Here is a 26,453-nt window from a genome sequence, read left to right as displayed (position 1 = left end):
CACCAAAGGAGAAATGTAAACACCAACTACCTACAAACCTTGGTATCTACTATAGTCTCCTGCCTGCAAGATGCACTACGGCATTGGTGGCTCAAAGCTTGTGTGAGTAACCAGTCAACATCTGATTTGACTTGAAACCAGTCCTCAAAATAAAACCATACCCAACACTGCTTGAGTAACCAAGAGCCTGAGACTACATAGCCCAGTGTTAAATCAAATATTTCTGTTTACACATGCATGCACGCGCGCGCGCACACATGCACACACACACACACACACACACACACAGCAATAAACTGATATACTCATAGATCAATACCTTGCTCAACCATCATCAGATGATCAAATGAGAACAAATACAGAGACCCACAGGCAGATATTATGTAGAGTGAGATATTACAGAACACTCAGCCCCAAATGTGATGTCTCTATCAAATCTCTCCCTTCAAGGCTCAGGAAACTCTGCAGAAGAGGAGGTAGAAAGAGTGTAAGAGCCAGAAGGGATGGAAGATAACAAAAAACTAGGTCTTATACATCAATCATCTGTGTATATATTATGGCTTTCCATTTAGTGTTTTTAATGGAATTTCTGAGTGTGTAAATGAGTGGGCCTCTGATTCTTGTGCCTTCTCTTGAACTCTTTTCCTGCTTTTTGTCTTGTCCAATTCTGGTGTGTTAATTTTATTTTATCATATTATATCATGTCATATTATTATCCCTTAGAAACCTGTTTTTTTTTTTCAAATGAGAGACAAGAAGGGAGTGTTTTCTAAACTGTAATCAAGCAATGACTTTTAGCCCACCATCTTACCTGAAAGTTGATAAAAATCTTTACTGGTAATAAAGCATCAATCCAGTGAGACTAAGAAAACTAATAGAATTCTTATTTTCTAAATAGAAAGGTTTTTTTAATGCCTTTTAGCTGGAATCCTGCTTGGGAAGATTAAAGATCCAAAAAATAGCATGTGGAAGCAGTCCCCTCTCCTTATAAAGGAAGAATTCAACAATTTGAGGAGTGTGCTGGGTTTAAAAGGTATTCAAATGCTTGCTCTTCCAAAAATGCTAAATATCCTTTCACTAGCCAAGCAAGACTAATTTTATGTTTTGGATATGTTGTTATGGGGAGTCCATCAGATATGACCACTCAGACAAAGTTTATAGCCAACTGAAAATCTTTATTTCAGGTGGCTGGGACTGCACTCGGGTGCTTGGGGACTAAGTGTAGCCCTAAGCATTTAGAGCAAGGGGCTTTTAAAAGCAAAACAACATCCTTGTGTCTTGCTCTGCAGCTGCAGAAGGAAGAAGTATTGCACAAGCATGCTGTTTAACAGAAGCTAATACAAGCAGTTAGCTGAAGGGGGAGGTTTGCAGAAGCAGAGAGTTTACAGAAGCTAAGTTAGCTGGGGGCATTTTCCATGGGGATTCTCCATCAAAGAGATCAAATTCTAGTTAAGCCTCAGCAAGAGAACAAGATGAAGGAACCTCTACAGTATGAATTTATTTTAAAAAACGAAAGAAAATTAGAAAAAGGATCAGCAGCTAATTAACCAAATGAATCAGTATAAGACTTTATAACCAACAAAAAACAATTTTATTCAATTGAATATGGAATATTTTATCAACTAAAGCCATATGCTGAAGTACAAGCTACACGTCAAGCAACTACAATGTATTCTAACTCATTAAAATACAGAGCATATTCATAGGTAACCATGAACTATGATTAGAAATGGTGATAGCAAGATAAATAGAAAAACTCCGAATGTTTGACAGGCAATGTGCTTCTAAATAATCCATGTGTCAAGGAAGAAATATGAAAATTATTAATATCTTGAATTGAGATATAGTGGATGCATAATATTATGGAATGTGTTGGCATAGATAAAGTATTAGTGAAAATATAGACTTAAATTCATATTTGAAGATAAAAAGTATGCAAAAAAATTGATGATTAAACTTTCTTCTTCATAAGCTAGGAAAAAAAAACATCAAGTTAGAGGTAAAGAATGAAGGGGGATGTGATAAACATAAAGTGGCTGCAAATGGAGAAAGTGAAGGTCAGGAGAGAAATTGAATAAAGCCCGGTGTTGATTCTTCAAAGTTATTTAGGAAGCTTGATAGAAAATAGCAATAACCAATATCAGAAATGAAAAAACACAGTACAGGAGGAATTTTACAGAAATGAAATGAATCTGATGACTTAGATAAAGTGGAATATGCCTCAAAAATCACACAGAGGAAACTCAGAAATTAAAATATATTTTGTTAACGAAAATGTAATTTGTAGAATACAAGATCATTCATATTTAAAGAAACCAAAACTTTCCTCACAAACAAAACCTATGCCTAAAAAAGCAAAAAACCCATGAGACGGAACTCAAGTGAGGCAGACATTGGTTGGTTATTCCAACAAGCTTTGTGCAACCACTGCCCTGCTTTATTTTGTGGCAGGACAAATTGTCAATCAACGGCCAACAGAAGACATTAGAGCCCCTAGGACTGGAGTTAGAGAAGGTTCTGAGCCACCAAACCAGGTCCTCTAGAAGAGCAGCCAGTGCTCTCAACCATCTCTCCAGCCCATTATTGTTAATCTTTTACAAACTCAGTTCACAAGCACACACACACACAAACACACACACACACACACACACACACACACACACGTACTGTTTCACTTTCTGAGCCTACAGTGAACTTGTTAACAAAACTTGACAAGACATTGTACAAAAGGGAAATGACAGGGCAGCGTTTCTCTGAATGCAGGAACCTTTTCTATGTCAGCACACCAAGTCCAACCTCATACACAAAATGTTAGCTTGCTACAACTAGACTGATTTGTTTTACAGTTCAAAAGAAGGATGAAAACCTTTAAATTAATGGGGCACAGAAAAAAATGGGTATTCCCCACCAGAATGACAGATAAAGCAGATGTGTCTTTAAAAAAAAAATCTTTCAGGAAGATTGTAGGCTCAATTTTCTTAACCAATATGTTTTGGTACAACTTATTAACCAAGCGTATATCACTTATAACCCAACTAACCAAAACAATAGGGAAGAGGATTAAGGAACACAATAACAAAACCGTAAGGATATCAGTTCCAAGAAGCAATTCTCCTGGCATAATCAGCAGGTTTTCTTCTGCTGGAACCTGGAGTAACCAGAACCCAGAAGCTCAGCATTAGACGGAGCCCTGAAGCCTTCCCTTGAGCGGTTCTCTCTAGGAGCATCTGGAAGTGGAGTGATGAACAGCCAAAAGTATCTGAAGTCTCCAAAAAGCCCTGCCTCCAGTTCTGGGCTCGTTTATATATCTCCTCCCAGAGTCTGTTCATGGGATTTTTTCAGCTGACAACAATCAAGCTCCTGCATGAGGTGGTTGGTCTTTGAGTAGATTAACCTCACCTGTTCTCTCACAAGTCCATTCTGATCCCACACTTGGGATCGTAATGAAAACGGGTTTATCTCTCCTTTAAGTGACACACCTTTCCTTTGGATCAGAGTTGCCTACTAGAATCCTTCATCAAGCATTTTACTGGGGTCCTCCCAAGTGCAGAAGGCAAATAAATGCATGTGGTCATGTGAGGTACACACACACACACACAGAAACAAACTGCAATTAGATTTAGCAGAATTATGTTATGTGAACATACAAAAGGATATATTTAAATGATTAGAATTAAAATGTAAATTTTATCAATATTTCTAGATAGAAAAGAAAAACAAATAAAAAGGCACTATGTTTCTAGTTTTCATCTAGAAATGTAAAGTTAATAATAGTAATAATAATTTTTAAAAAAATAACCTTACAATTGTATAAGCCCAACGGTCAGTCAGCACGGCACCTCTCTCAGGTAGTTTTTACATTGTTGTAGCAAAAAGAATGAGAGTGGAGGGTCGCTGAGGCTCACGGTCTAAAGATAAAGCCCGTCATGGAGAAAAGGTCCAGCAGCCATGTCCACAGCCAAGAAGCAGAGAGCTGAATGCTGAAGCTCAGTGCACTCTTCATCTATTCAGGATGCAACTCCCGCTCATGGCATGTGCTGCTCACATTCAAATGTCCACATGGACCCCTCCTCTCTTAACCCCTCCTGGGAACAGACACAGAGACAGACAGACAGCCATGTAGAGATAGATAGATAGATAGATAGATAGATAGATAGATAGATAGATAGATAGATAAATCTTTCTATCTATATCTATTTATCTGTATCTATCTATATCTCTCTATAGGTAAAAAAAAATATAGATATAAACTATAAATAGATAAATAGAGATATAGCTAGACATAGATAAGATATAGATGATACAGATGGATATTGATATATAAACATAGATACAATAGACATAAACAGACAGATATAGATATATATGATATAGATATAGGTGGTTATAGTTATAGAGATATAGGTAGATATGAATGCTGATGCTCAGCTCACTTTCTTTTTATTATTTAGTATGGAACTCCTACCCATGGGAGGTGCTATATAGCCATAGACAGAGAGATATTATCTATCTATCTATTTATCATCTATCGTCTATCTATCATCTGTCATCCATCTATCTGTCTATCGCTATCCATCTATCATCCATCTATTTATCTATCTCTATTTACATCTATCATCTAGATATCTATGTATCTGTCTGTCTGTCTGTCTGACTATCATCTATCTGTCTGTCTGACTATCATCTATCTGTCTGTCTGACTATCATCTATCTGTCTTGTCTATCTCCTCTCACTCTCTCCAGATTATTACTTGTGCTGTCGTTCCTCATGCTCTTTTCTCTGCCTTCCATCTTCTTTCTTCTCCTTTGGTCTGATCACTCATCTTTTGGGTCCTGTTGCTTTCTCTAAGAAAGCTCTCCTGAGCTGAGCCCCAAGTCTGAGTTGCGCACTCCTGTCCACAACCATAGGGCCCTCTGATCACTACGGAATACCAGTCAGCATGCAGTGCTGTGGCTGCCTCTGTATGTGTCTCGTGTGCTGCATGCATCTTCCTAGCAGCTTGAGACTAAGATTACCCCAGTACCAAAAACAAAAACAAAAAAACAAAACAAAACAACAACAATAACAACAACAACCCTGAAGAAAATAAAGATATTTAAAGCCAGACAGGGAGGCACATACCTATAATCCCAGCACTTGGGAGGTAAAAGGAAGGTAGGCCAGCAGCTCAAAACAGGTGACTCAACAGTTTAGGGCTGAGCTGAGCTACAGCAAAGGAGAGTCTGGCATTTCCATTTACTACCTTGGTTTTTAATAGAAATATACCTCCTTCTGAGCAAAGACAAGTTCTAGTCCACTGCCTGGTTTTCTCAAAAGTGTTGTCCCACCTCCTCTCTAACTGGGTCATTTTGAGCATCACATACGTATGACATTGTGCCTCCTTAAGTTTAAAAAAGTATCGAAACGAAGAAAACAAAACCAGGAAGTACTTAACAGTATTCTGGCCACGCAGGTTGGACATACTAAAGGAACATGGTAGCAAACAGGCCGTTAGGACAAACAACCATCTCTCAGCTTTCCTGTCCCTTCTTCTGTGGCACTCCCTGTAAAACATAAAAATCTGCCCTGGCTGATGAAGTCATCAAGGACCCATCTGCAGGAACTATCCGAACCAGGGGTAGCTTGGCAGATATTGGTAGGCAGAAATGAATGGCTAAACCGAGTAAGATAGATATTTGTCTGGGTTCACTGAGCCAAGCTATTTTCCACCCCTCCAACACTGTATTTCCTGTTCCTGTATGTCATCGCAGGGACTTGCCCAATAACACTCGAGGAAAAGTAGCCAGGTGCATACCGAACCAACAAATTGATGGCCGAACGTCGCAAACATAACTGACTCAGACACTGACTCAAAATCCTCAAAAGACAGTTGTGTTTGCCTTACACCGTTGCGTGATGTAAGTCATGGGTACGGTCTGATGATAACTCCTGAGCGGTGAAGACCACGGAGGAAAAGAAAACGTGTAAGGTAATATTTGTTTCCAGCTGAATTTTTCACATTTCGTTTCTATTCTGCAGACCAGCCACTAGAGGTCGCCATGTGGCTCCATTAACACGCACCCTTTGGTGAAACTGGGGTTGACTTCTAATTTCCATTCTGAGAAGCTACCAGACTTTTGCGTTTCTTTAATCCGGGTAGGACGCATCAACAAGTCCCTCTGAAGGAACTCTCTATTAGCTCATGGTCAGTGTCAGGGCTGACTTCCACAGACCTTCAAAGCATCCCTTGCTCGCCTGTGTCCTGAGCCTGGGGTGTGTACGTGCCACGGCCCTGCTTGCTATAAAAGGCGATCTCCTTAGCAGAGGCACACCTTCCTTCTAATCTGCCTTAAGGCGGGGTTTGGGTTTGCTTTCTAGGGTTTACTTTTGTTATTTGAGGGACTGACACAGGCTTACTGAGTAACTAACAGTGCATTTTAAAGCAGACCTACGGACTGCTTTTACAGCCGCTTGGACGCTGGAGTTCAGTTCGAATTCCACTTTCCTGAAGGATTTCTCTTGGTGTGTGTGTGTGTGTGTGTGTGTGTGTGTGTGTGTGTGTGTGTGTGTGTGTGTGTGTGTGTGTCTGTGTGTGTGTCTGTGTGTGTGTCTGTGTGTGTGTGTGTCTGTGTGTGTGTGTGTGTCTGTGTGTCTGTGTGTGTGTCTGTGTGTGTGTGTGTCTGTGTGTGTGTGTCTGTGTGTGTGTGTGTCTGTGTGTGTGTTTAAGATTTCTTTATTATGTATACAATGTCCTGTCTGCGTGTACACCAGAAGAGGGCACCAGATCTCATAGGTGGTTGTGAGCCACCATGTGGCTGCTGGGAATTGAACTCAGGACCTTTAGGAAGAGCAGCTGGTGCTCTTAACCTCTGAACCATCTCTCCAGCCTCCCATGCCTTGTATTTCTTTCATTACTGTTTGAGTTGTAACAAATCTGAAAGCTCTCCCAGACCCCTGAGCCCTCAAACGTTGAGTAAAGTTCTCAAGTGCACCCTATTCACGATCAAGAACTCACTTTCTTACTAGACCACACGGACGCCCACATTAGAAGCCGTCCTATTCTACAACAGTCTAGCCCCTGCCCATCCCTCTGCGGCTTATCTCTCCAGGGGCTCCTACAGCTGCCTTTATCCACTCCGTTTACATAAAGTAAATTTAGCCCAGCAGGCAAATTCTTCGAAACGAAGATTTTTTAAAAATTATATTCTCGTCCTCTCAGTTAGGCAGAGGTTATCATTATTAACAGGCACTAAATAATGTTGCATCTTTTAAATGCCAGCCAATGTGTATCAACTGATAGAGGCCAGAGGAAGGTGGGCCTGAGAGATACTGGCAAGTAGGCAGGGCCAGGGTGTACCACTTAACCTTCCTGACTGAGCTGACTGGGCCAGTAGGAATGGGAGCACAACCGGTGAGGCACTAACAGGTGAGTGAGCACTTTCAGGTTGATGGTGTGTTATTGACAGTGCGCTTGTTTAAACGGTGGGTCGCCCAACGTTGGTTTTCTTACCTAACTGAACCGATGAATGAGTGTACTGTAAAAAAAAAAAAAAAAAATTGCCGTCTGGTGGGTGGGTGGGTGGGTTTTATTAGGATTCCGCTGGCGATTGGAGCTAAGGACAGGAGTGGCACGAGGCAGCCCCCCATTTGTGGCTGAACAACAGTCTCCTAGTATGAGAAACTTCTTTGCTTCTAAGGCTAGAAAGCATGAAAGGAATTGCTTCGAGTGTAAGTAATATCTTCACACAAACGAACGCGTTGCTTTGTTTGGGCCGGGAAGAGACGTATTTCAAAGCTGAAGTTCGTAGTGAGGGTTAAGGTAGATCTGCAGCCTTTCCTTTTCTGAAGGCAGCTGACCCAGTTTCTCCTGATGAGAAGAGACAAGCTGAGAGGATGAACTCTGAAACTGTGAGGGGGTTTCTCTCTGTGGAACGGTTACTAGGAAAGAGAAAAAAAAAATACTAAGCAGGCAAAAAAGCTTTCTAATTGGTTTAGGTGCTTTTGGCTGGTGTGAATCTGAACTAGTGTGTTTATCAAAGTAAATTCCGTGTATTTTAAAGTAGCCTTATTTGGGGCCTCCTTCTGGGGGCTTTTTAAGCAATGTTCTCTCAAACATGCTAATTCTATGCTAGAAACACAGGGCCCAGGCAGTGGATGAGGAACAGGCAGAGGCGGCTGGGTGAAACGTGTCTCGCCCATAGGCATAGCTGCGCCCTGAGTCAGGGTAAGCAGTGGGGATGCGATGAGCTTTCTGTGGGGACAGGGATAAACTCCAGACTCCACGGCAGATGGAACGCAAGTAACAGCAGAACTGGGTTTAAATCTAAACATCTGGAAAGCAGGAGGCAAATCGTTGGCAAGTCTCTCACCCTCATCTGTAAAATGTACACAGCTGGTTCCTGCCTTGTAGTACCAGCTGAAGGGCTGAGCAAAATACTAACGCAAGGTCATCCCAGCACCTTACACGAGGCAAAAGTTGTTCGAAGTGTATTAAGTATAAGAGCCATTGCATATTAGGTACGAGTTATCATCGTAACAAGCATTGGTGAGTGCCAGCAAAGTAGGCACTCGCTATGGCAAGTACGACATAGAGAGCAAAGCTGATTATACGGGTGGATAGTACCACACACATACTGTCTGCTCTCCGTGTGCTGCCGGCCCTAGGCTGCTTCCATACCTCAGTGCACATGCGTAGCGCTGCCGTGAGCATGCTGGGTGGGGATCTTTGGTGTCATGATTTTGTGTTCTTTTCAATATGCAGCCACTATTAGAATGGCGATGTGATATGTCTGGAGAGAACTCCATGCTGTCTTCACAGTGACTGGGAATTCACATCCCTACAAACTCTTTATAAGAGTCAGATTTAATCCAAGTGTTCAACACTTTTTTTTATTTTCTTTCTTTTTTTTTTTTTTTTTTTGTTTTGTTTTGTTTTGTTTTTTTGGGTTTTTTTGTTGTTGTTGTTTTATAATTTGTTCACTTTACATGCCAGTGTAGCCCCTCCCTTGCTGCCTCCTGACGCCACCCTCCTTCCCTCATTCCTTTCCCCTCTCCCCTAATCCTCAGAAAAGGGGAGCCATGTTCCCCTACCATCTGATTTCAGCCTATCAAGTCTCATCTGGACTGCGTGCCTGCTCTTCCTCTGTGGCCTGGCACTTCTTACTGAGCAGATTTTTTTTTTCCTGCAGAAAGAACCAGTCACATCACACACTGACAAAACATTGAAAAGGTTTAGAAAATCAAACTGAACAAACACGGTCCCTGCTTCTTAGGAAGCATATGTCACACGACACTGCTCACTGTGTCGTGGTTATTAAAATCTGCTTAGAGGTGCACGCATGGTAAAGCTGGCTCTCAAAGGACACAGTAGGGGAGGCTCGGGGAGACAAGCCTCGGTAGCATTGCTTGCCTCAGTTTTTCGGGGGGGGGGGGTTGTTTCTACTGTGAAGTAGGAATGCGTTCCCACGTCCCTAGCTGCCACACCTAATGTAACTAAGAGTATCAGAAAAGTGGCTGTAGATAAAGACACCAGGCCACCCGACTGCTTGATGACTTCTCCCTTATCTCCAGAGAGAGCTGACATTCTAGCCAGTGCCTAACTCACGGCTGTGAATGCCACCCGGAAAGTCTTGCCTAGCTGCCCGCCTCTGTGTCCTTGCCCAGTGCTCACCTCAGAAGAAGATCTGGGAAGGGAGTTCCTCCTCCTCCTCCTCCTCCTCCTCCTCCTCCTCCTCCTCTTCCTCTTCCTCCTCCTTGCATATGTCCTGAAGTGTTTTAGATCAGCAGTTGGCCCTAGCTTCCTCTAAGGTCTATAGAACAAAGGCATTGTTCAGTTTAAGCCATGAAGTTGACAGAAGAAAGGAAACCAAACCCACCCAACTCAGGGAATTCCGTGCTTGGCGGTGCAGGTGGACGTAAGGAAAAGGGGTTTTTGCTTAGCTGTGTTTCTTCAAGTCCAGGTCAAATGAGATCAGCTGTGAGTAGCCCTAGCCTTTGTGCCTAGAGCTCCCCCCCCCCACTCCCCCACCTCCCCATGCTCCAAACTAGGCCCTCACTTGGTCCATGTTGCCAAGCAGTTTCCTTGCAGGTAGCAATCCTACATGCCCAATTTTGTTACAAACCCCTTGGCACTTTGTATCCAAGGCTACAAAAGCAGCATCACAGCAACTATCTGGTGTCTGTTGATTTTGGTTGAACAGGGTTACCATGCGCATTTAAACAAGGTGTGCTTTTGTAACAAGGACATGAGACTTTGTAAAGAGCTCTTGCTGAATCCTAAGCCAAGCCCCACTGGGAGCCTTTGGTGTGGTTGTTGCCATTCATCCTGCAAGTTCAGTGCAGTCACTATTCCACATGCAGATGAGAAAAACGGCAGTTTAAAGCCTTTGAAAAGTTACCAGAAGCCAGTGAGCAGAGAAGTTGGTATGCAAATCTAGACAGTTTCCCTATAGTGTCCCCCTACTCAACCAATGTCTTATTCCCCGCAAAAAATAAACAGTCACTTCAATTTTTTGTTTTTTTAATATATTTTATTAATTTATTCATATTACATCTCAATTGTTATCTCATCCCTTGTATCCTCCCATTCCTCCCTCCCTCCCATTTTTTTTTAATTGGCATGAGATGAGTCTGATTCACCATTTTTGCCATCATAAGTGTTGGTTCTGCCCAGAGCGCTGTATATTCATCACTGCTGTCTGGCTTCAGAACATCTTCGTTACTCCAAAAAGCTATCTTAGTCCCGTTATCAGTCGCTCCCCACTCCCATGCCCACAGTACCACAGCAACTACTAATTTTCTTTCTACTACTGTGGATCTATCTGTTTTGCTATCTATCTATCATCTACATATTTTAAATGAATAGGTTCATACAACAGGTAGCATTTTGTGGCCTTGTCTCTCTTAGGATACATGTTTAAAGTCTGTGAGTGATGGAGCATGAAATATCTATTCCTTTTATGGCTGAAGGTTATTCCACTGTGTGAATTAATTATTCATTCACTGACTGGCAAAAATTTCATAGAAATGTGAGTGTTCACTCACATTTAATAGGAATTTGGACTATTGTGAATTGGGCTGCCATGACTAGTCTTATTATTTTGAGGGACACTCATATTAATACTCACAGAGGTAGAGTTATTGAGTCATAGATAGTGCATTTTGTTTGCTGAGTGGCCCCCAGACTTTCCCCCACAGAACCTGCACTGTTTACTTCTCTCCCAACAGGATGTGAAGGTTGTGCATGACTGTTCGGTCATAAACATGTTCGATCGGATATGCATGACTGTTTCTGGTCATAAACATGAAACATATTAAGCCACTACACCCTTTTTGGCAGACCGCCATTCCAGCAGGTGTGGCCCTGAGTTTCATGCTGGTTCTTCTTTGCATTTCCTGATAACTAGTGATGATGCTTAATGTCTTTTAACACAGTTGTTGGCCATTTTCATTTTATGTGTTCTTTGGGTGAAAATGTCTGTTTAAATATTTTTACATATTTAAATATTGTTGTGGCAGAGTTGTAAGAACTCTGTATATTCTAGATGTCATCTAATCAGATACATAACTTGAAAATATTTCCTCCCAGGCAAGAAGCATTTTTTTTTTTTACTTTGGATACTGTCCTTTTAACGCATTTTATGAACTCTATTTTCTACTTTATCTCTTTTGTTTGTGATGCCATATCTGAAGAACCATTTCCAAATTCAAGGTTATAAAAATACATTTGTACATTTTCTTCTAGAGTAATCTTATAGTTTTAATTTTTACACATAGTTTCAATATATATTCTATATAATAGTTTCATTAAGTATATATACACATGCCATATATACGTATCTTAATTATTTATATATCATAATTATTTTGAGTTAATGTTCTTATATGATATGAAGAAAAAGTACTTTACCTCTTTGCATGTGAATATCCCAGTTATTGAAAAGATTACTTTTTTCCATTGAATGGTCTCCAATCTCCTTTGAAAATCAGTTAGCCACAGATATAAATTGACTTCTAGACTCTAAGCGCTAGCTCACTGATCTTTATGTCTATCACTAGGGTAATCCCACACTCTAAATACTGGAATTTTTCTTTTTGTTTCCTTTTTTGTCCTGAGTTTTGAACTCAGGAAATGTCAATCATCAAATTGTGTTCTTGAACTATTCTTTGACTTTTTGGATCTATTAATTCCATGTGCATTTTAAGATCAACTTTTCCATTCTGAAAAAACACACTGTACACACATGCTCACTTAAAGTGGTCAACAATGGTATGATGTGTACACTATTTACAACCTCATTAGTCAGTGATAAAAGATGCAGAGACAAATGGCCAAGCGCCCTTAGTCCTTGGTTGGCTTTCTTTGGATGCAGGTAATTCAACCCCAGTCTATGCGCTCAGGGAATATCCTGTGTTGCTTTCTTTGTCAATATCCCAGGCTTGGGTCTTCCTCTCACAATGTGAATGTCTTCTGCTTTTCTTTCCTCATTAGCTGAAGCCTTTAGTAAAGGTTGACAGCCTGCCTTCCCCTGTGAGTACAGCTATCAAGCTGCCTCTAAACCCATAAGACAAGCCTGATCACGTTTTACGCTTTCATAATATGGATCATATTCTTTAATCTGAGAACAACTCTTTCATGCGGCCAGTCACATCATGATTATATTCACCACTCAAAATGAAAGAAGTTAAAATTAAAACATACAAAACAAGATGAACATCACAATCTGTTTGATGCCACCAGGACAATGAAACATGACACTGACATTTTAGCTTACTAGGAAAAAAATACTATAGAAGTTCATTCACCCTTTTGCCTTCCTCCCTGAATAGTCTTTGGGTGCAGATCTAGAAATCCTTCTGTCATGCAATGCAACAGTATCCTTACAAAACTTATTTAGCATGGCAACATGAGCAGGCATGATGACAAACATATGCTCACTTACTTAGGAGCAAATGAGAAAGATAATGGAATCATCTGTGAATGCAAGTCAGATGTAGTTCATGGTTTTTTTTTTCTTGGCCTGTCACAATTGAAGAAAGCTCCTAAGTTTTGCTGCCATATTTATGCCAGTTTCTCCTTTGTTCACAGTCTATGCTGCAGCGTTTAGGAGCTATAATGTTCCATATTTACCTACATTTTGTAATGCATCTTTTATTAAAACAATCTTCCTCATCCTTTTCAAGTACAGGTGTTTGCTGCCAGGCTTAATGCATTATATCTGAACATCTGATCGCCAGAATCCACATAGTGTGTCTTTTGGCTAACACACACACACACACACACACACACACACAACTGTGACTCATGGCATGCCCCCACACACATTCGCACATATAAATAAACACATAAAGTAAAATACATAAGAAGTATAACATATATACACATTTACTTGTTCTTATCCTCCTTTACATATGAAAAAACCGTATAGCCTATTTGGCCATTGTTCCATTGGATACCTTTATGTCCTAATGGATCATATATGCAATAGATAAAGTTGAGCCAACTGGCCAATGGCTTATATGGGCTTTGAATAAAGTTTGGGTGTCTCATGGGCTATTAAAGCCCATGAGTTCTGTGGCAATGACGTATTCATAAAGAGACAGCAAGGCAGATCCATTTCAAAACATAACGGGAACATCATGGCTCATTAGTGCAGGCATGCCGTACCTTGACTGCATGATAGAACCATCTCAGAAGATCTAAGAACCCTGATAATTGGGTTCCATAACCAAAGAGACTGATTAGAGAAAAATGGCCCTAGAGAACTTCAGATACATAGCCTTTGGGTTCTCTTAAGAACGGCCTTTATATAAGGGCCTACAGAGACAAAAGAACAGAATTTGATGACACGTGACTGTTGTATGAAGTCAGTCTGTTCTGTCCCTCAGTCCTGACTAGGGCACAGCCAGGTGCTCTCCTTATGTTTTGTTTGTGCCCCGTCTCTGCCTTCTTTTACACTCAAGCAATCTAAATGGACAGGTCTTCAGTAAAGGCAATGTTAAGGTGTGATAAGGACTTCTGTAAGGAGGGGTGACTTGTCTGCAAGCCAACTGCTTATCCAGAACATTCTTGGCCACAAGGAGGGATTCCTCCATGCAGCTCTCTGGGCGTGCTCTCTTTATTCTCCTTTTCCTGCGTGCAACTGACAGTGGTTCTCTCCCACTAGAATTCTCATGTAGGATGAAGTCCACATCCACAGGCAGCCCACACTGGGTGGTGCCAGCTGTCCCTGTAGCCTTTCCCTCCACTCTCCCTCCACTGCTCCATCTCTTTCATCTCGAGAGCTGTGAGGCAGATGTGTGGCCCCCTGCAGGTCCCCCAAGTTGTGAAGATGTCTCAGATTCTACACTGTCTGTGGTATCGTTGATCCTGTGCCTAAGATGTCCATGAAATCTAAGTTTGGTGAGATCCAAAGTCAAAGCTTGTTGTCTGTGATGGGGCACTAGAGGTGTGACCGCTCCCGAGCGCACTCACCTTCGTCTCCATACCTCTGAGGTGCAGATGCTCTGAAGCTGCCACCAACTGGTGTGGTTGGTGAAACTGCCTTGGGCTGTGTTCTTTCCAGAGCACCCAGTCATGTCATGTTCATGCCTTTTCTCGGCTTCTGTTTTGTACAGACACTGCCACACTGTATACGATGTCCTCTAATGAAATTGCTGTTACTCCTGCACTCTCCGTGCCACCACCAAAGGCCATAGGTTTGTTATCTTTTCACTTGGTTGCACCAGAGTCAATGCTGTGATGCAGATTCCTTGATGGGGTCTGATTGGTGACTTTAGGGAAAGTGTACAACACTAAGAAATGCAAGCCAAGTGGGCAGGTGCCTGTTGCATGGGTGCTCTGGCCTTGGGGTAGTGCACAGAAATCACACTGCTGTGTATCAAAGAAATTAAAACTAGGAAAGTACTCAAATGATTCACGTGACCAGAAAAAGGAGGAAGTGAAGTCACAAATAAAGGGAACCAGGAGTGAACCAGGAGGCCAGAAAGAGTCTGGGGCAAACCAAACTGGCTCATGTGGGCTGTCCCCACTCCCCTACAGACCTTGAATGAATTGGCTTGACGGACCTCCATGTCATTAATCTTAAAAGGAAGCCAGTCCTATTTGCCCCACAGTGTTTCTCTGCAGATTAAGTAGGAGGTAGGTAAGAGCGCAGGCAGACAGCCAGGCAGAGCCCAGTGCCTGCAAACTGATAGCCATAAGCCAAGCTGGGGGTTGAGATAAGGGTGGTACATTTGCTTGTGCAATTTCTCTCTGTCTCTGTCTCTGTCTCTGTCTCTGTCTCTGTCTCTGTCTCTGTCTCTGTCTCTGTCTCTCTCTCTCTCTCTCTCTCTCTCTCTCTCTCTCTCTCTCTCTCTCTCTTGTGTCTGTGTCTTTCCTCTCCATCCCTCCCTTCCTCGCCCTCCTTCCCCCTCCCTGTCTCTCTCTGTCTCTGCCTTTAAACTAGAGGCTGAGAAGGATGCTGCTGTGTGCCTTCAGGATTGGGAGTGAGCTGGGAGAACGGAGAAGCATCTACTAGGATGAATGAAAGCAATGGGTTTCAAACGCCAAAGGAGAGAAATTAGGCCAAATGCTTAGACCTAATTAATGTGCTCATGGGCCCAAATAACAGTGTCAGTGAGGAGTGACTTCAGCATGAAGCCAACATGATGATGTCAACCAGAAGACACGTAGAGCCCGTGTAGACACAGTGCCATGTGACATGTGTGTATAATGACACCCGGGCCGGGGACAGGGACACTGTTCATTTTTATGCAGTAGTTAAAAAGTCTAACAACAGCCCAGAGACTTAAAAATTATAATTCTCATTTTCCCTGAAAATAAAAAACTGGAAAACAGAGAAATTGAGTCGCTTGCTTAAGAATGCATGTAAGTGGTGAGCGACAAGTCTGGTGAATTCCCAAGCCCACATCCTTAGCCCCAAAGAAAGAGAAGACAAGCTTTACTGGACCTTTATTTTAGGGATTTTTTTTCCCACTGTCCAGAACTCTCAGTCCTGGGGAATGGCAAAATATATCAAGTGCTTGGTTGTGTGATACTCTGTCACATGAGACAATTACTCGTAACCAGAGCAGGAGACTTCAGCTGTGCTTGTGTGGGGTGTCAGGGAAAACAATTCTGTGGTGCAGACTGGTTAGGGGAAGGTTGACTCTGTTGGGGCAACAAGAGAACTGGAGGAAAGTGCTGCAGGTGAGAAATCGGGAGGGGGGGCAGAGGGAGGGGGGAGGGGGAGCCCACTGACAAACATTCAACCATGACATGGTGAGTGTTTGCATTCAGACACTGGCCATGACATTTAGAGGACTGATAGCCATGGCGCCCTCTCTGGGCTGGGATAGAGTCTGTGTGGTGTCTTGTCTGAAAGTTGCCTTTGCTCTCCCCACTTTCACCTTTCCACGCCCTGCTTCCTGTGGAAGTCAGTGGTTCCTCTAAGTAGCTCCTCACACCTTCCTCTCAGTTAAGGAGCTGGCGAGGCAGTTTTCACCATGAATATTTACTGGATAACAAAAGTCCACACTGAAATCACTACTGGAAAGAACGATGCATTTCCTAATACACCGTATTAGTTACTTCTCTGTTGCTAATACAAAGCACCATCACCAAAAAGAACTTACAGAAGAACGTGTTATGCTTGTTTATGCTCCCAGGGGAGAGTCCATGAGGTTGAGGTGGGGGAGAGGGGCAGCATGGAGAAAGCGCATCTGTGACTGCAACGAAGCCCACAGATGCATTAGGAAGGGGCAAAGCCTGCCATCAGTGCCGTACTCCCCATATCCACACTGAGAATTCTACTGCTGAGAGCCAAGTGTTCAAACACTCACTCAACCAACACAAACACGTTAGTGTGAAAGGTGGATAGCCCCCCCCCAAAAAAAAGTGGTTAAGAAAAAGAAAGCCTTTCAGCAACCAAGTGGTGTGCTTTTCCCTGCGGAAGGCCTTCCCTCCCATTCCCCGCCTTCTTCAGTTGCCTATAGTTCTCTGAAAACATACATACAGTTACACTATACAGACTGAACAAGTTATATTTAGGAATATGAATGTATATACACATATATGTGTGTTTTAAAAAACAATGAGGTCATACATTTGGAAGGCAGTGGGGAGGGGTCCATTGGAGATTTGAGGGGGAGAAAAGGGAAGAAAGAAATGTAATTAAATTATAATCTCAAAAAGAAATGGGGAAATCCTCTAGTTCCAGATTTTTTTTGTAAAGCATATCCTACTTACTCTGATTAACTTTGAAATTTTGATTTTTCAGGAATGGAACCCATTCAACACCTTTTTTTTTGAGCCAGGTATATTGGTGTTGTAATGAGTTGACAACCATTCCATTTTTAAATTGTAGGGTTTTCATTTTAAATATGTAAAAATTGACAAAGGTCCATGTTAAAAAGTGAATATATTAGCCAGGCACGGTGGCGCATGCCTGTAAGCCCAGCACTCAGGAGGCAAAGACAAGGAAATCTCTATGAGTTCGAGGCCAGCCTGATCTACAAAACAAGTCCAGGACAGCCAGGGCTACACAGAGATACCCTGTCTTAGGAAGATAGAGAGAGAGACAGAGAGAGAGAGAAAATATATGTTATTAACTTCAATGATAAAAGCAAATATTCTTGATTTTGAAATAATAACGTTTTTTTTAACTTTGGAAGTAGCAATGCATAATTTGATCTTTTCCCCCCCCCTAAGTTCTATTTTTGTAATTTTTTAATCAATCGTGGACATTTGAGAAAAGTCTCTTCATCTTATAAAAACATGCTGAGTCCTCTTCCCACTAATTAACTGACATCATATTTTTAAAAAATAAGTAAAGACCGTTGCTATCTCAGTCTCGACGCACCTTCGGCCATATCTTTCCCACCTCCACTGTAACCAGCCCCACGCCTGCTGCCCTTGCAGCAGCCACAGACTGGCATGGTTCGCTGTGGCCCTATCTCTTTACCCTACGGTTTTCAACTCTGCCTCGCTATTTGGTCAGTGTCCATATTCCATGTGGGAGAAAAGATGGACAGAACTTCACCACAACCTCACAAGTCACATCTGACTGGTGGAGAGGGCTGTGTGACCAAGCAGGTAAAAACCCTACACTTTTTTTTTTTCTTTTCTATTCTGACTTTTCGAGATTGAGTTTCCTTGTGTAGCCCTGAGTGTCTTGGACTGGCTTTGTAGACCGGGCTGGCCTCGAACTCACAGAAATCCACCTGCTTTTCCCTCCCCGAGTGCTGGGATTACAGGTGTACACCTCTGTGGCCAACTGGAACACTATTGCTCCCAATATGCTAAAGTTTGTAAAAAATATTTGTCATCCTATCAGCGTGTGTGCAGCAACACATCAAATGCTTAGGACACAGGTGACCCGGAGTGTAACTGGGACTCGGCTTTTAAACATTGCTGGCTGTGTAGCTAAACCTCACTAGACGTCATTTACCCATTTGTAGGTGGTTTGTGCTGCTTCTCTCGAAAACCTGTGACTCAGTGGTCCATTCCACATCCTTTGACTGGCACACTAAGACACTGTCTTCTCTTACAGTGTTCAAACCATCAAAGAGTTTGTGGTTCTCCCCACCAGTGCAGAATACCCACAACTCTGGTCCATGGTTACTGAACTTGGCATCTGAACTCTGGGGTTCTGGTCAGAGGCTAACTCATCATGTGACTCAGAAACGCAAAGTTCCAGCTTCCCACAGGGTTACTGTCAAAATTTAAACTTTTTAAAGATTAAACGTGCCCAAAATTATGAAGTATTAATTAACGCGTTTTTCTATAAGCACGCAAGGTTCTATCGAGATGTTTGGTTTGGTTTGGTTTGGTTTTTTGTTTGTTTGTTTGTTTGTTTGTTTTTTCAAACGACACAGTTCGCAGTGCTCTGTTTTTTTCCTCTCCCGCAGTACGACATAGAGAGCAAAGCTGATTATACGGGTGGATAGTACCACACACACACTGTCTGCTCACCGTGTGCTGCCAGCCCTAGGCTACTTCCATACCTCAGTGCACATGCGTAGCGCTGCCGTGAGCATGCTGGGTGGGGATCTTTGGTGTCATGATTTTGTGTTCTTTTCAATATGCAGCCACTATTAGAACGGCGATGTGATGTGTCTGGAGAGAACTCCATGCTGTCTTCACAGTGACTGGGAATTCACATCCCTACAAACTCTTTATAAAAGTCAGATTTAATCCAAGTGTTCAACACTTTTTTTTTTCTTTCTTTTTTTTTTTGTTTTGGTTTGGTTTGGTTTGATTTTTTGTTGTTGTTGTTGTTGTTGTTTTATAATTTGTTCACTTTACATGCCAGTGTAGCCCCTCCCTTGCTGCCTCCTGACCCCACCCTCCCTCCCTCATTCCTTTCCCCTCTCCCCTAATCCTCAGAAAAGGGGAGCCATGTTCCCCTACCACCTGATTTCAGCCTATCAAGTCTCATCTGGACTGCGTGCCTCCTCTTCCTCTGTGGCTTGGCAAGGCTGCCCTGCCAGGGGGAAAGCGATCAAGGACTGGGCCCCAGAGTCCATGTCAGAGACAGCCCCTGCTCCTCATATTATGGGACCCACAAGGAGACTGTGTTGCCTATGGACTATGTCTGAGCAGAGCATCCACCATGCATGGTCCTTGGTTGGTGCACATACATACATGAAGGAAAACATGTGTACTCATAAAATAAATATAAATAAATCTTTGTAAAATAGCAATTCTAGCTGGAATGAGACGGCGATTTCCTGGTAGTGACTGGCAATCCTCCACATACCCTTGACCACTCCTTTTTTTTTTTCCCCCACAAAGTATGTGTTCAGATCATTTTCCTATTTTAAAAATTGTCCTGTTTTTAAGGATAGGAGTTCCTCATGCGTTCTGTATTATAGTCTCCTGCCAGGTGAGCAGTTAGTTGACAGATCTCGTTCCCCTCTAGAAACAGTGGGAAGCGCATTTGAAACATCTTCCCTGCCTTTTCTTTACAGGTAATTCTCTGGCCACCACCCGCCTTATACCTTCAACCCTAGATCACCAAGAAGACCGCTCGACGTCGTCGCTAGGACTTGGTAGGACCCATGTCTCTGCATAACACCTTTGCATGGTTAAGAGCACTTGTTGCTCTTCTGGAGGACGTGGGTTCAGTCTCCAGCACCCATACAGCAGCTCAAAACTGTCTGCAACTCCAGTTCTAGGGAAGCTAATGGCATTTCTGGCTTCCAGGGGCGCCAGGTATACACACACACACACACACACACACACACACACACACACATATTGCAAGCAAGCATGCATTCCCATAAAACAAAAAGAAATAAACCTGTTTTAAAAAAATATCCGTTCTAGCTGGGGTGAGATGGCAGCTCCCTGTGGGCTGCAGGAGGCTCGTTTTAACTAGTTTCCCTTCCTTTTCTTTTCTATGCAGGCGTTCTTCACACATCACCCACTCCTATGACTTCGACTGAAGCATCAGCCAGGACGCCCCTGACACCTTCAGCTGCACCACTGCAAGGATTAAGTAGGTTCTGTGATTTTTTTTTTTTTTTTTTTACATAATAGCTTTGTAGCCATGGGTATTTTATCTGAATCTCCAGTAAGGTGTATCTGCAACATCTTCAGGGGTCAACAAATTGACTTTTTTTTTTAATCGAACAGTCCCACCATTGCCTGGGGGAGTAAGCTCCTGAATTCCCCCCACACACACACACACCCCTCCAGCACTTCTTACTGAGCAGATTTTTTTTCCTGCAAAAAGAACCAGTCACATCACACACTGACAAAACATTGAAAAGGTTTAGAAAATCAAACTGAACAAACACAGTCCCTGCTTCTTAGGAAGCATATGTCACACGACACTGCTCACTGTGTCGTGGTTATTAAAATCTGCTTAGAGGTGCACGCATGGTAAAGCTGGCTCTCAAAGGACACAGTAGGGGAGGCTCGGGGAGACAAGCCTCGGTAGCATTGCTTGTCTCAGTTTTTCGGGGGGGCGGGGGGCGAGGTTGTTTCTACTGTGAAGTAGGAATGCGTTCCCACATCCCTAGCTGCCACACCTCCTGTAACTAAGAGTATCAGAAAAGTGGCTGTAGATAAAGACACCAGGCCACCCGACTGCTTGATGACTTCTCCCTTATCTCCAGAGAGAGCTGACATTCTAGCCAGTGCCTAACTCACGGCTGTGAATGCCACCCGGAAAGTCTTGCCTAGCTGCCCGCCTCTGTGTCCTTGCCCAATGCTCACCTCAGAAGAAGATCTGGGAAGGGAGTTCCTCCTCCTCCTTCTCCTCCTCCTCCTCCTCCTCCTCCTCCTCCTCTTCCTCCTCCTTGCATATGTCCTGAAGTGTTTTAGATCAGCAATTGGCCCTAGCTTCCTCTAAGGTCTATAGAACAAAGGCATTGTTCAGTTTAAGCCATGAATTTGACAGAAGAAAGGAAACCAAACCCACCCAACTCAGGGAATTCCGTGCTTGGCGGTGCAGGTGGACGTAAGGAAAAGGGGTTTTTGCTTAGCTGTGTTTCTTCAAGTCCAGGTTAATTGAGATCAGCTGTGAGTAGCCCTAGCCTTTGTGCCTAGAGCTCCCCCCCCCCACTCCCCCACGTCCCCATGCTCCAAACTAGGCCCTCACTTGGTCCATGTTGCCAAGGAGTTTCCTTGCAGGTAGCAATCCTACATGCCCAATGTTGTTACAAACCCCTTGGCACTTTGTATCCAAGGCTACAAAAGCAGCATCACAGCAACTATCTGGTGTCTGTTGATTTTGGTTGAACAGGGTTACCATGCGCATTTAAACACGGTGTGCATTTGTAACAAGGACATGAGACTTTGTAAAGAGCTCTTGCTGAATCCTGAGCCAAGCCCTACCTGGAGCCTTTGGTGTGGTTGTTGCCCTTCATGCTGCAAGTTCAGTGCAGTCACTATTCCACATGCAGATGAGAAAAACGGCAGTTTAAAGCCTTTGAAAAGTTACCAGAAGCCAGTGAGCAGAGAAGTTGGTATGCAAATCTAGACAGTTTCCCTATAGTGTCCCCCCACTCAACCAATGTCTTATTCCCCGCAAAAAATAAACAGTCACTTCAATTTTTTGTTTTTTTAATATATTTTATTAATTTATTCATATTACATCTCAATTGTTATCTCATCCCTTGTATCCTCCCATTCCTCCCTCCCTCCCATTTTTTTTAATTGGCATGAGATGAGTCTGATTCACCATTTTTGCCATCATAAGTGTTGGTTCTGCCCAGAGTGCTGTATATTCATCACTGCTGTCTGGCTTCAGAACATCTTCGTTACTCCAAAAAGCTATCTTAGTTCCGTTATCAGTCGCTCCCCACTCCCATGCCCACAGTACCACAGCAACTACTAATTTTCTTTCTACTACTGTGGATCTATCTGTTTTGCTATCTATCTATCATCTACATATTTTAAATGAATAGGTTCATACAACAGGTAGCATTTTGTGGCTTTGTCTCTCTTAGGATGCATGTTTAAAGTCTGTGAGTGATGGAGCATGAAATATCTATTCCTTTTATGGCTGAAGGTTATTCCACTGTGTGAATTAATTATTCATTCACTGACTGGCAAAAATTTCATAGAAATGTGAGTGTTCACTCACATTTAATAGGAATTTGGACTATTGTGAATTGGGCTGCCATGACTAGTCTTATTATTTTGGGGGACACTCGTATTAATACTCACAGAGGTAGAGTTATTGAGTCATAGATAGTGCATTTTGTTTGCTGAGTGGCCCCCAGACTTTCCCCCACAGAACCTGCACTGTTTACTTCTCTCCCAACAGGATGTGAAGGTTGTGCATGACTGTTCAGTCATAAACATGTTCGATCGGATATGCATGACTGTTTCTGGTCATAAACATGAAACATATTAAGCCACTACACCCTTTTTGGCAGACCGCCATTCCAGCAGGTGTGGCCCTGAGTTTCATGCTGGTTCTTCTTTGCATTTCCTGATAACTAGTGATGATGCTTAATGTCTTTTAACACAGTTGTTGGCCATTTTCATTTTATGTGTTCTTTGGGTGAAAATGTCTGTTTAAATATTTTTACATATTTAAATATTGTTGTGGCAGAGTTGTGAGAACTCTGTATATTCTAGATGTCATCTAATCAGATACATAACTTGAAAATATTTCCTCCCAGGCAAGAAGCTTTTTTTTTTTTACTTTGGATACTGTCCTTTTAATGCATTTTATGAACTCTATTTTCTACTTTATCTCTTTTGTTTGTGATGCCATATCTGAAGAACCATTTCCCAATTCAAGGTTATAAAAATACATTTGTACATTTTCTTCTAGAGTAATCTTATAGTTTTAATTTTTACACATAGTTTCAATATATATTCTATATAATAGTTTCATTAGTATATATACACATACCATATATATGTATCTTAATTATTTATATATCATAATTATTTTGAGTTAATGTTCTTATATGATAGGAAGCAAAAGTACTTTACCTCTTTGCATGTGAATATCCCAGTTATTGAAAATATTACTTTTTTCCATTGAATGGTCTCCAATCTCCTTTGAAAATCAGTTAGCCACAGATATAAATTGACTTCTAGACTCTAAGCACTAGCTCACTGATCTTTATGTCTATCACTAGGGTAATCCCACACTCTAAATACTGGAATTTTTCTTTTTGTTTCCTTTTTTGTCCTGAGTTTTGAACTCAGGAAATGTCAATCATCAAATTGTGTTCTTGAACTATTCTTTGACTTTTTGGATCTATTAATTCCATGTGCATTTTAAGATCAACTTTTCCATTCTGAAAAAACACACTGTACACACATGCTCACTTAAAGTGGTCAACAACGGTATGATGTGTACACTATTTACAACCTCATTAGTCAGTGATAAAAGATGCAGAGACAATTGGCCAAGCGCCCTTAGTCCTTGGTTGGCTTTCTTTGGATGTAGGTAATTCAACCCCAGTCTATGCGCTCAGGGAATATCTTGTGTTGCTTTCTTTGTCAATATCCCAGGCTTGGGTCTTCCTCTTACAATGTGAATGTCTTCTGCTTTTCTTTCCTCATTAGCTGAAGCCTTTAGTAAAGGTTGACAGCCTGCCTTCCCCTGTGAGTACAGCTATCAAGCTGCCTCTAAACCCATAAGACAAGCCTGATAACGTTTTAGCTTTCATAATATGGATCATATTCTTTAATCCGAGAACAACTCTTTCATGCGGCCAGTCACATCATGATTATATTCACCACTCAAAATGAAAGAAGTTAAATTAAAACATACAAAACAAGATGAACATCACAATCTATTTGATGCCACCAGGACAATGAATCATGACACTGACATTTTAGCTTACTAGGAAAAAAAATACTATAGAAGTTCATTCACCCTTTTGCCTTCCTCCCTGAATAGTCTTTGGGTGCAGATCTAGAAATCCTTCTGTCATGCAATGCAACAGTGTCCTTACAAAACTTATTTAGCATGGCAACATGAGCAGGCATGATGACAAACATATGCTCACTTACTTAGGAGCAAATGAGAAAGATAATGGAATCATCTGTGAATGCAAGTCAGATGTAGTTCATAGGTTTTTTTTCTTGGCTTGTCACAATCGAAGAAAGCTCTTAAGTTTTGCTGCCATATTTATGCCAGTTTCTCCTTTGTTCACAGTCCATGCTGCAGTGTTTAGGAGCAATAATGTTCCATATTTACCTACATTTTGTAATGCATCTTATATGAAAACAATCCTCCTCATCCTTTTCAAGTACAGGTGTTTGCTGCCAAGCTTAATGCCTTATATCTGAACATCTGATCCCCAGAATCCCATAGTGTGTCTTTTGGCTAACACACACACACACACACACACACACACACACACACACACACAACTGTGGCTCATGGCATGCTCCCACACACATACGAACATATAAATAAATACATAAAGTAAAATACATAAGAAGTATAACATATATACACATTTACTTGTTCTTATCCTCCTTTACATATGAAAAAACCTTATAGTCTATTTGGCCATTGTTCCATTGGATACCTTTATGTCCTAATGGATCATATATGCAATAGATAAAGTTGAACAAGAGCCAAATGGCCAATGGCTTATATGGGCTTTGAATAAAGTTTGGGTGTCTCATGGGCTTTAAAGCCCATAAGTGGGTTCCCTTAAGAACGGCCTTTATATAAGGGCCAATGGAGACAAAAGAACAGAATTTGATGACACGTGACTGTTGTATAAAGTCAGTCTGGTCTGTCCCTCAGTCCTGACTAGGGCACAGCCAGGTGCTCTCCTTATGTTTTGTTTGTGCCCCATCTCTGCCTTCTTTTACACTCGAGCAATTTAAATGGACAGGTCTTCAGTAAAGGTAATGTTAAGGTGTGATAAGGACTTCTGTAAGGAGGGGTGACTTGTCTGCAAGCCAACTGCTTATCCAGAACATTCTTGGCCACAAGGAGGGATTCCTCCATGCAGCTCTCTGGGCGTGTTCTCTTTATTCTCCTTTTCCTGCGTGCAACTGACAGTGGTTCTCCCCCACTAGAACTGTCATGTAGGATGAAGTCCACATCCACAGGCAGCCCACACTGGGTGGTGCCAGCTGTCCCTGCAGCCTTTCCCTCCACTTTCCCTCCACTGCTCCATCTCTTTCATCTCGAGAGCTGTGAGACAGACGTGTGGCCCCCTGCAGGTCCCCCAAGTTGTGAAGATGTCTCAGATTCTACACCGTCTGTGATATCGTTGATCCTGTGCCTAAGATGTCCATGAAATCTAAGTTTGGTGAGATCCAAAGTCAAAGCTTGTTGTCTGTGATGGGTCACTAGAGGTGTGACCGCTCCCGAGCGCACTCACCTTCGTCTCCATACCTCTGAGGTGCAGATGCTCTGAAGCTGCCACCAACTGGTGTGGTTGGTGAAACTGCCTTGGGCTGTGTTCTTTCCAGAGCACCCAGTCATGTCATGTTCATTCCTTTTCTCGGCTTCTGTTTTGTACAGACACCACTACGCTGTATGCGATGTCCTCTAACGAAACAGCTGTTACTCCTGCACTCTCCGTGCCACCACCAAAGGCCATAGGTTTGTTATCTTTTCACTTGGTTGCACCAGAGTCAATGCTGTGATGCAGATTCCTTGATGGGGTCTGATTGGTGACTTTAGGGAAAGTGTACAACACTAAGAAATGCAAGCCAAGTGGGGAGGTACCTGTTGCACGGGCGCTCTGGCCTTGGGGTAGTGCACAGAAATCACACTGCTGTGTATCAAAGAAATTAAAACTAGGAAAGTACTCAAATGATTCATGTGACCAGAAAGAGGAGGAAGTGAAGTCACAAATAAAGGGAACCAGGAGTGAAGCAGGAGGCCAGAAAAAGTCTGGGGCAAACCAAACTGGCTCACATGGGCTGTCCCCACTCCTCTACAGACCTTGAATGAATTGGCTTGACGGACCTCCATGTCATTAATCTTAAAAGGAAGCCACTCCTATTTGTCCCACAGTGTTTCTGTGCGGATTAAGTAGGAGGTAG

General features: G+C 42.3%; 1 protein-coding gene across 1 annotated transcript in view; it reads left to right on the top strand.

Annotated features, from left to right (window-relative positions):
• Positions 1–7,368: 7,368 nt before the first annotated feature.
• GYPA (glycophorin A (MNS blood group)) overlaps positions 7,369–26,453 on the top strand; it is a 38,924-nt gene continuing 19,839 nt past the window's right edge. Inside the window, exons 1-5 of the mRNA XM_084755906.1 lie at positions 7,369–7,406; positions 14,597–14,677; positions 19,931–20,011; positions 20,368–20,460; positions 25,927–26,007. Of these exons, the coding sequence (XP_084612032.1) occupies positions 14,617–14,677; positions 19,931–20,011; positions 20,368–20,460; positions 25,927–26,007 (316 nt within the window). The 5' untranslated portion in view covers positions 7,369–7,406; positions 14,597–14,616. The remainder of the gene's footprint in view (positions 7,407–14,596; positions 14,678–19,930; positions 20,012–20,367; positions 20,461–25,926; positions 26,008–26,453) is intronic.

The sequence above is a fragment of the Acomys minous genome (genome assembly GCF_964271855.1).
Source record: "Acomys minous genome assembly, chromosome: 14".
NCBI classification, from domain to species: Eukaryota; Metazoa; Chordata; class Mammalia; order Rodentia; family Muridae; genus Acomys; species Acomys minous.
Note: the sequence above shows the minus strand (reverse complement) of the source record. Positions and strands in the feature narration are given on the sequence as shown.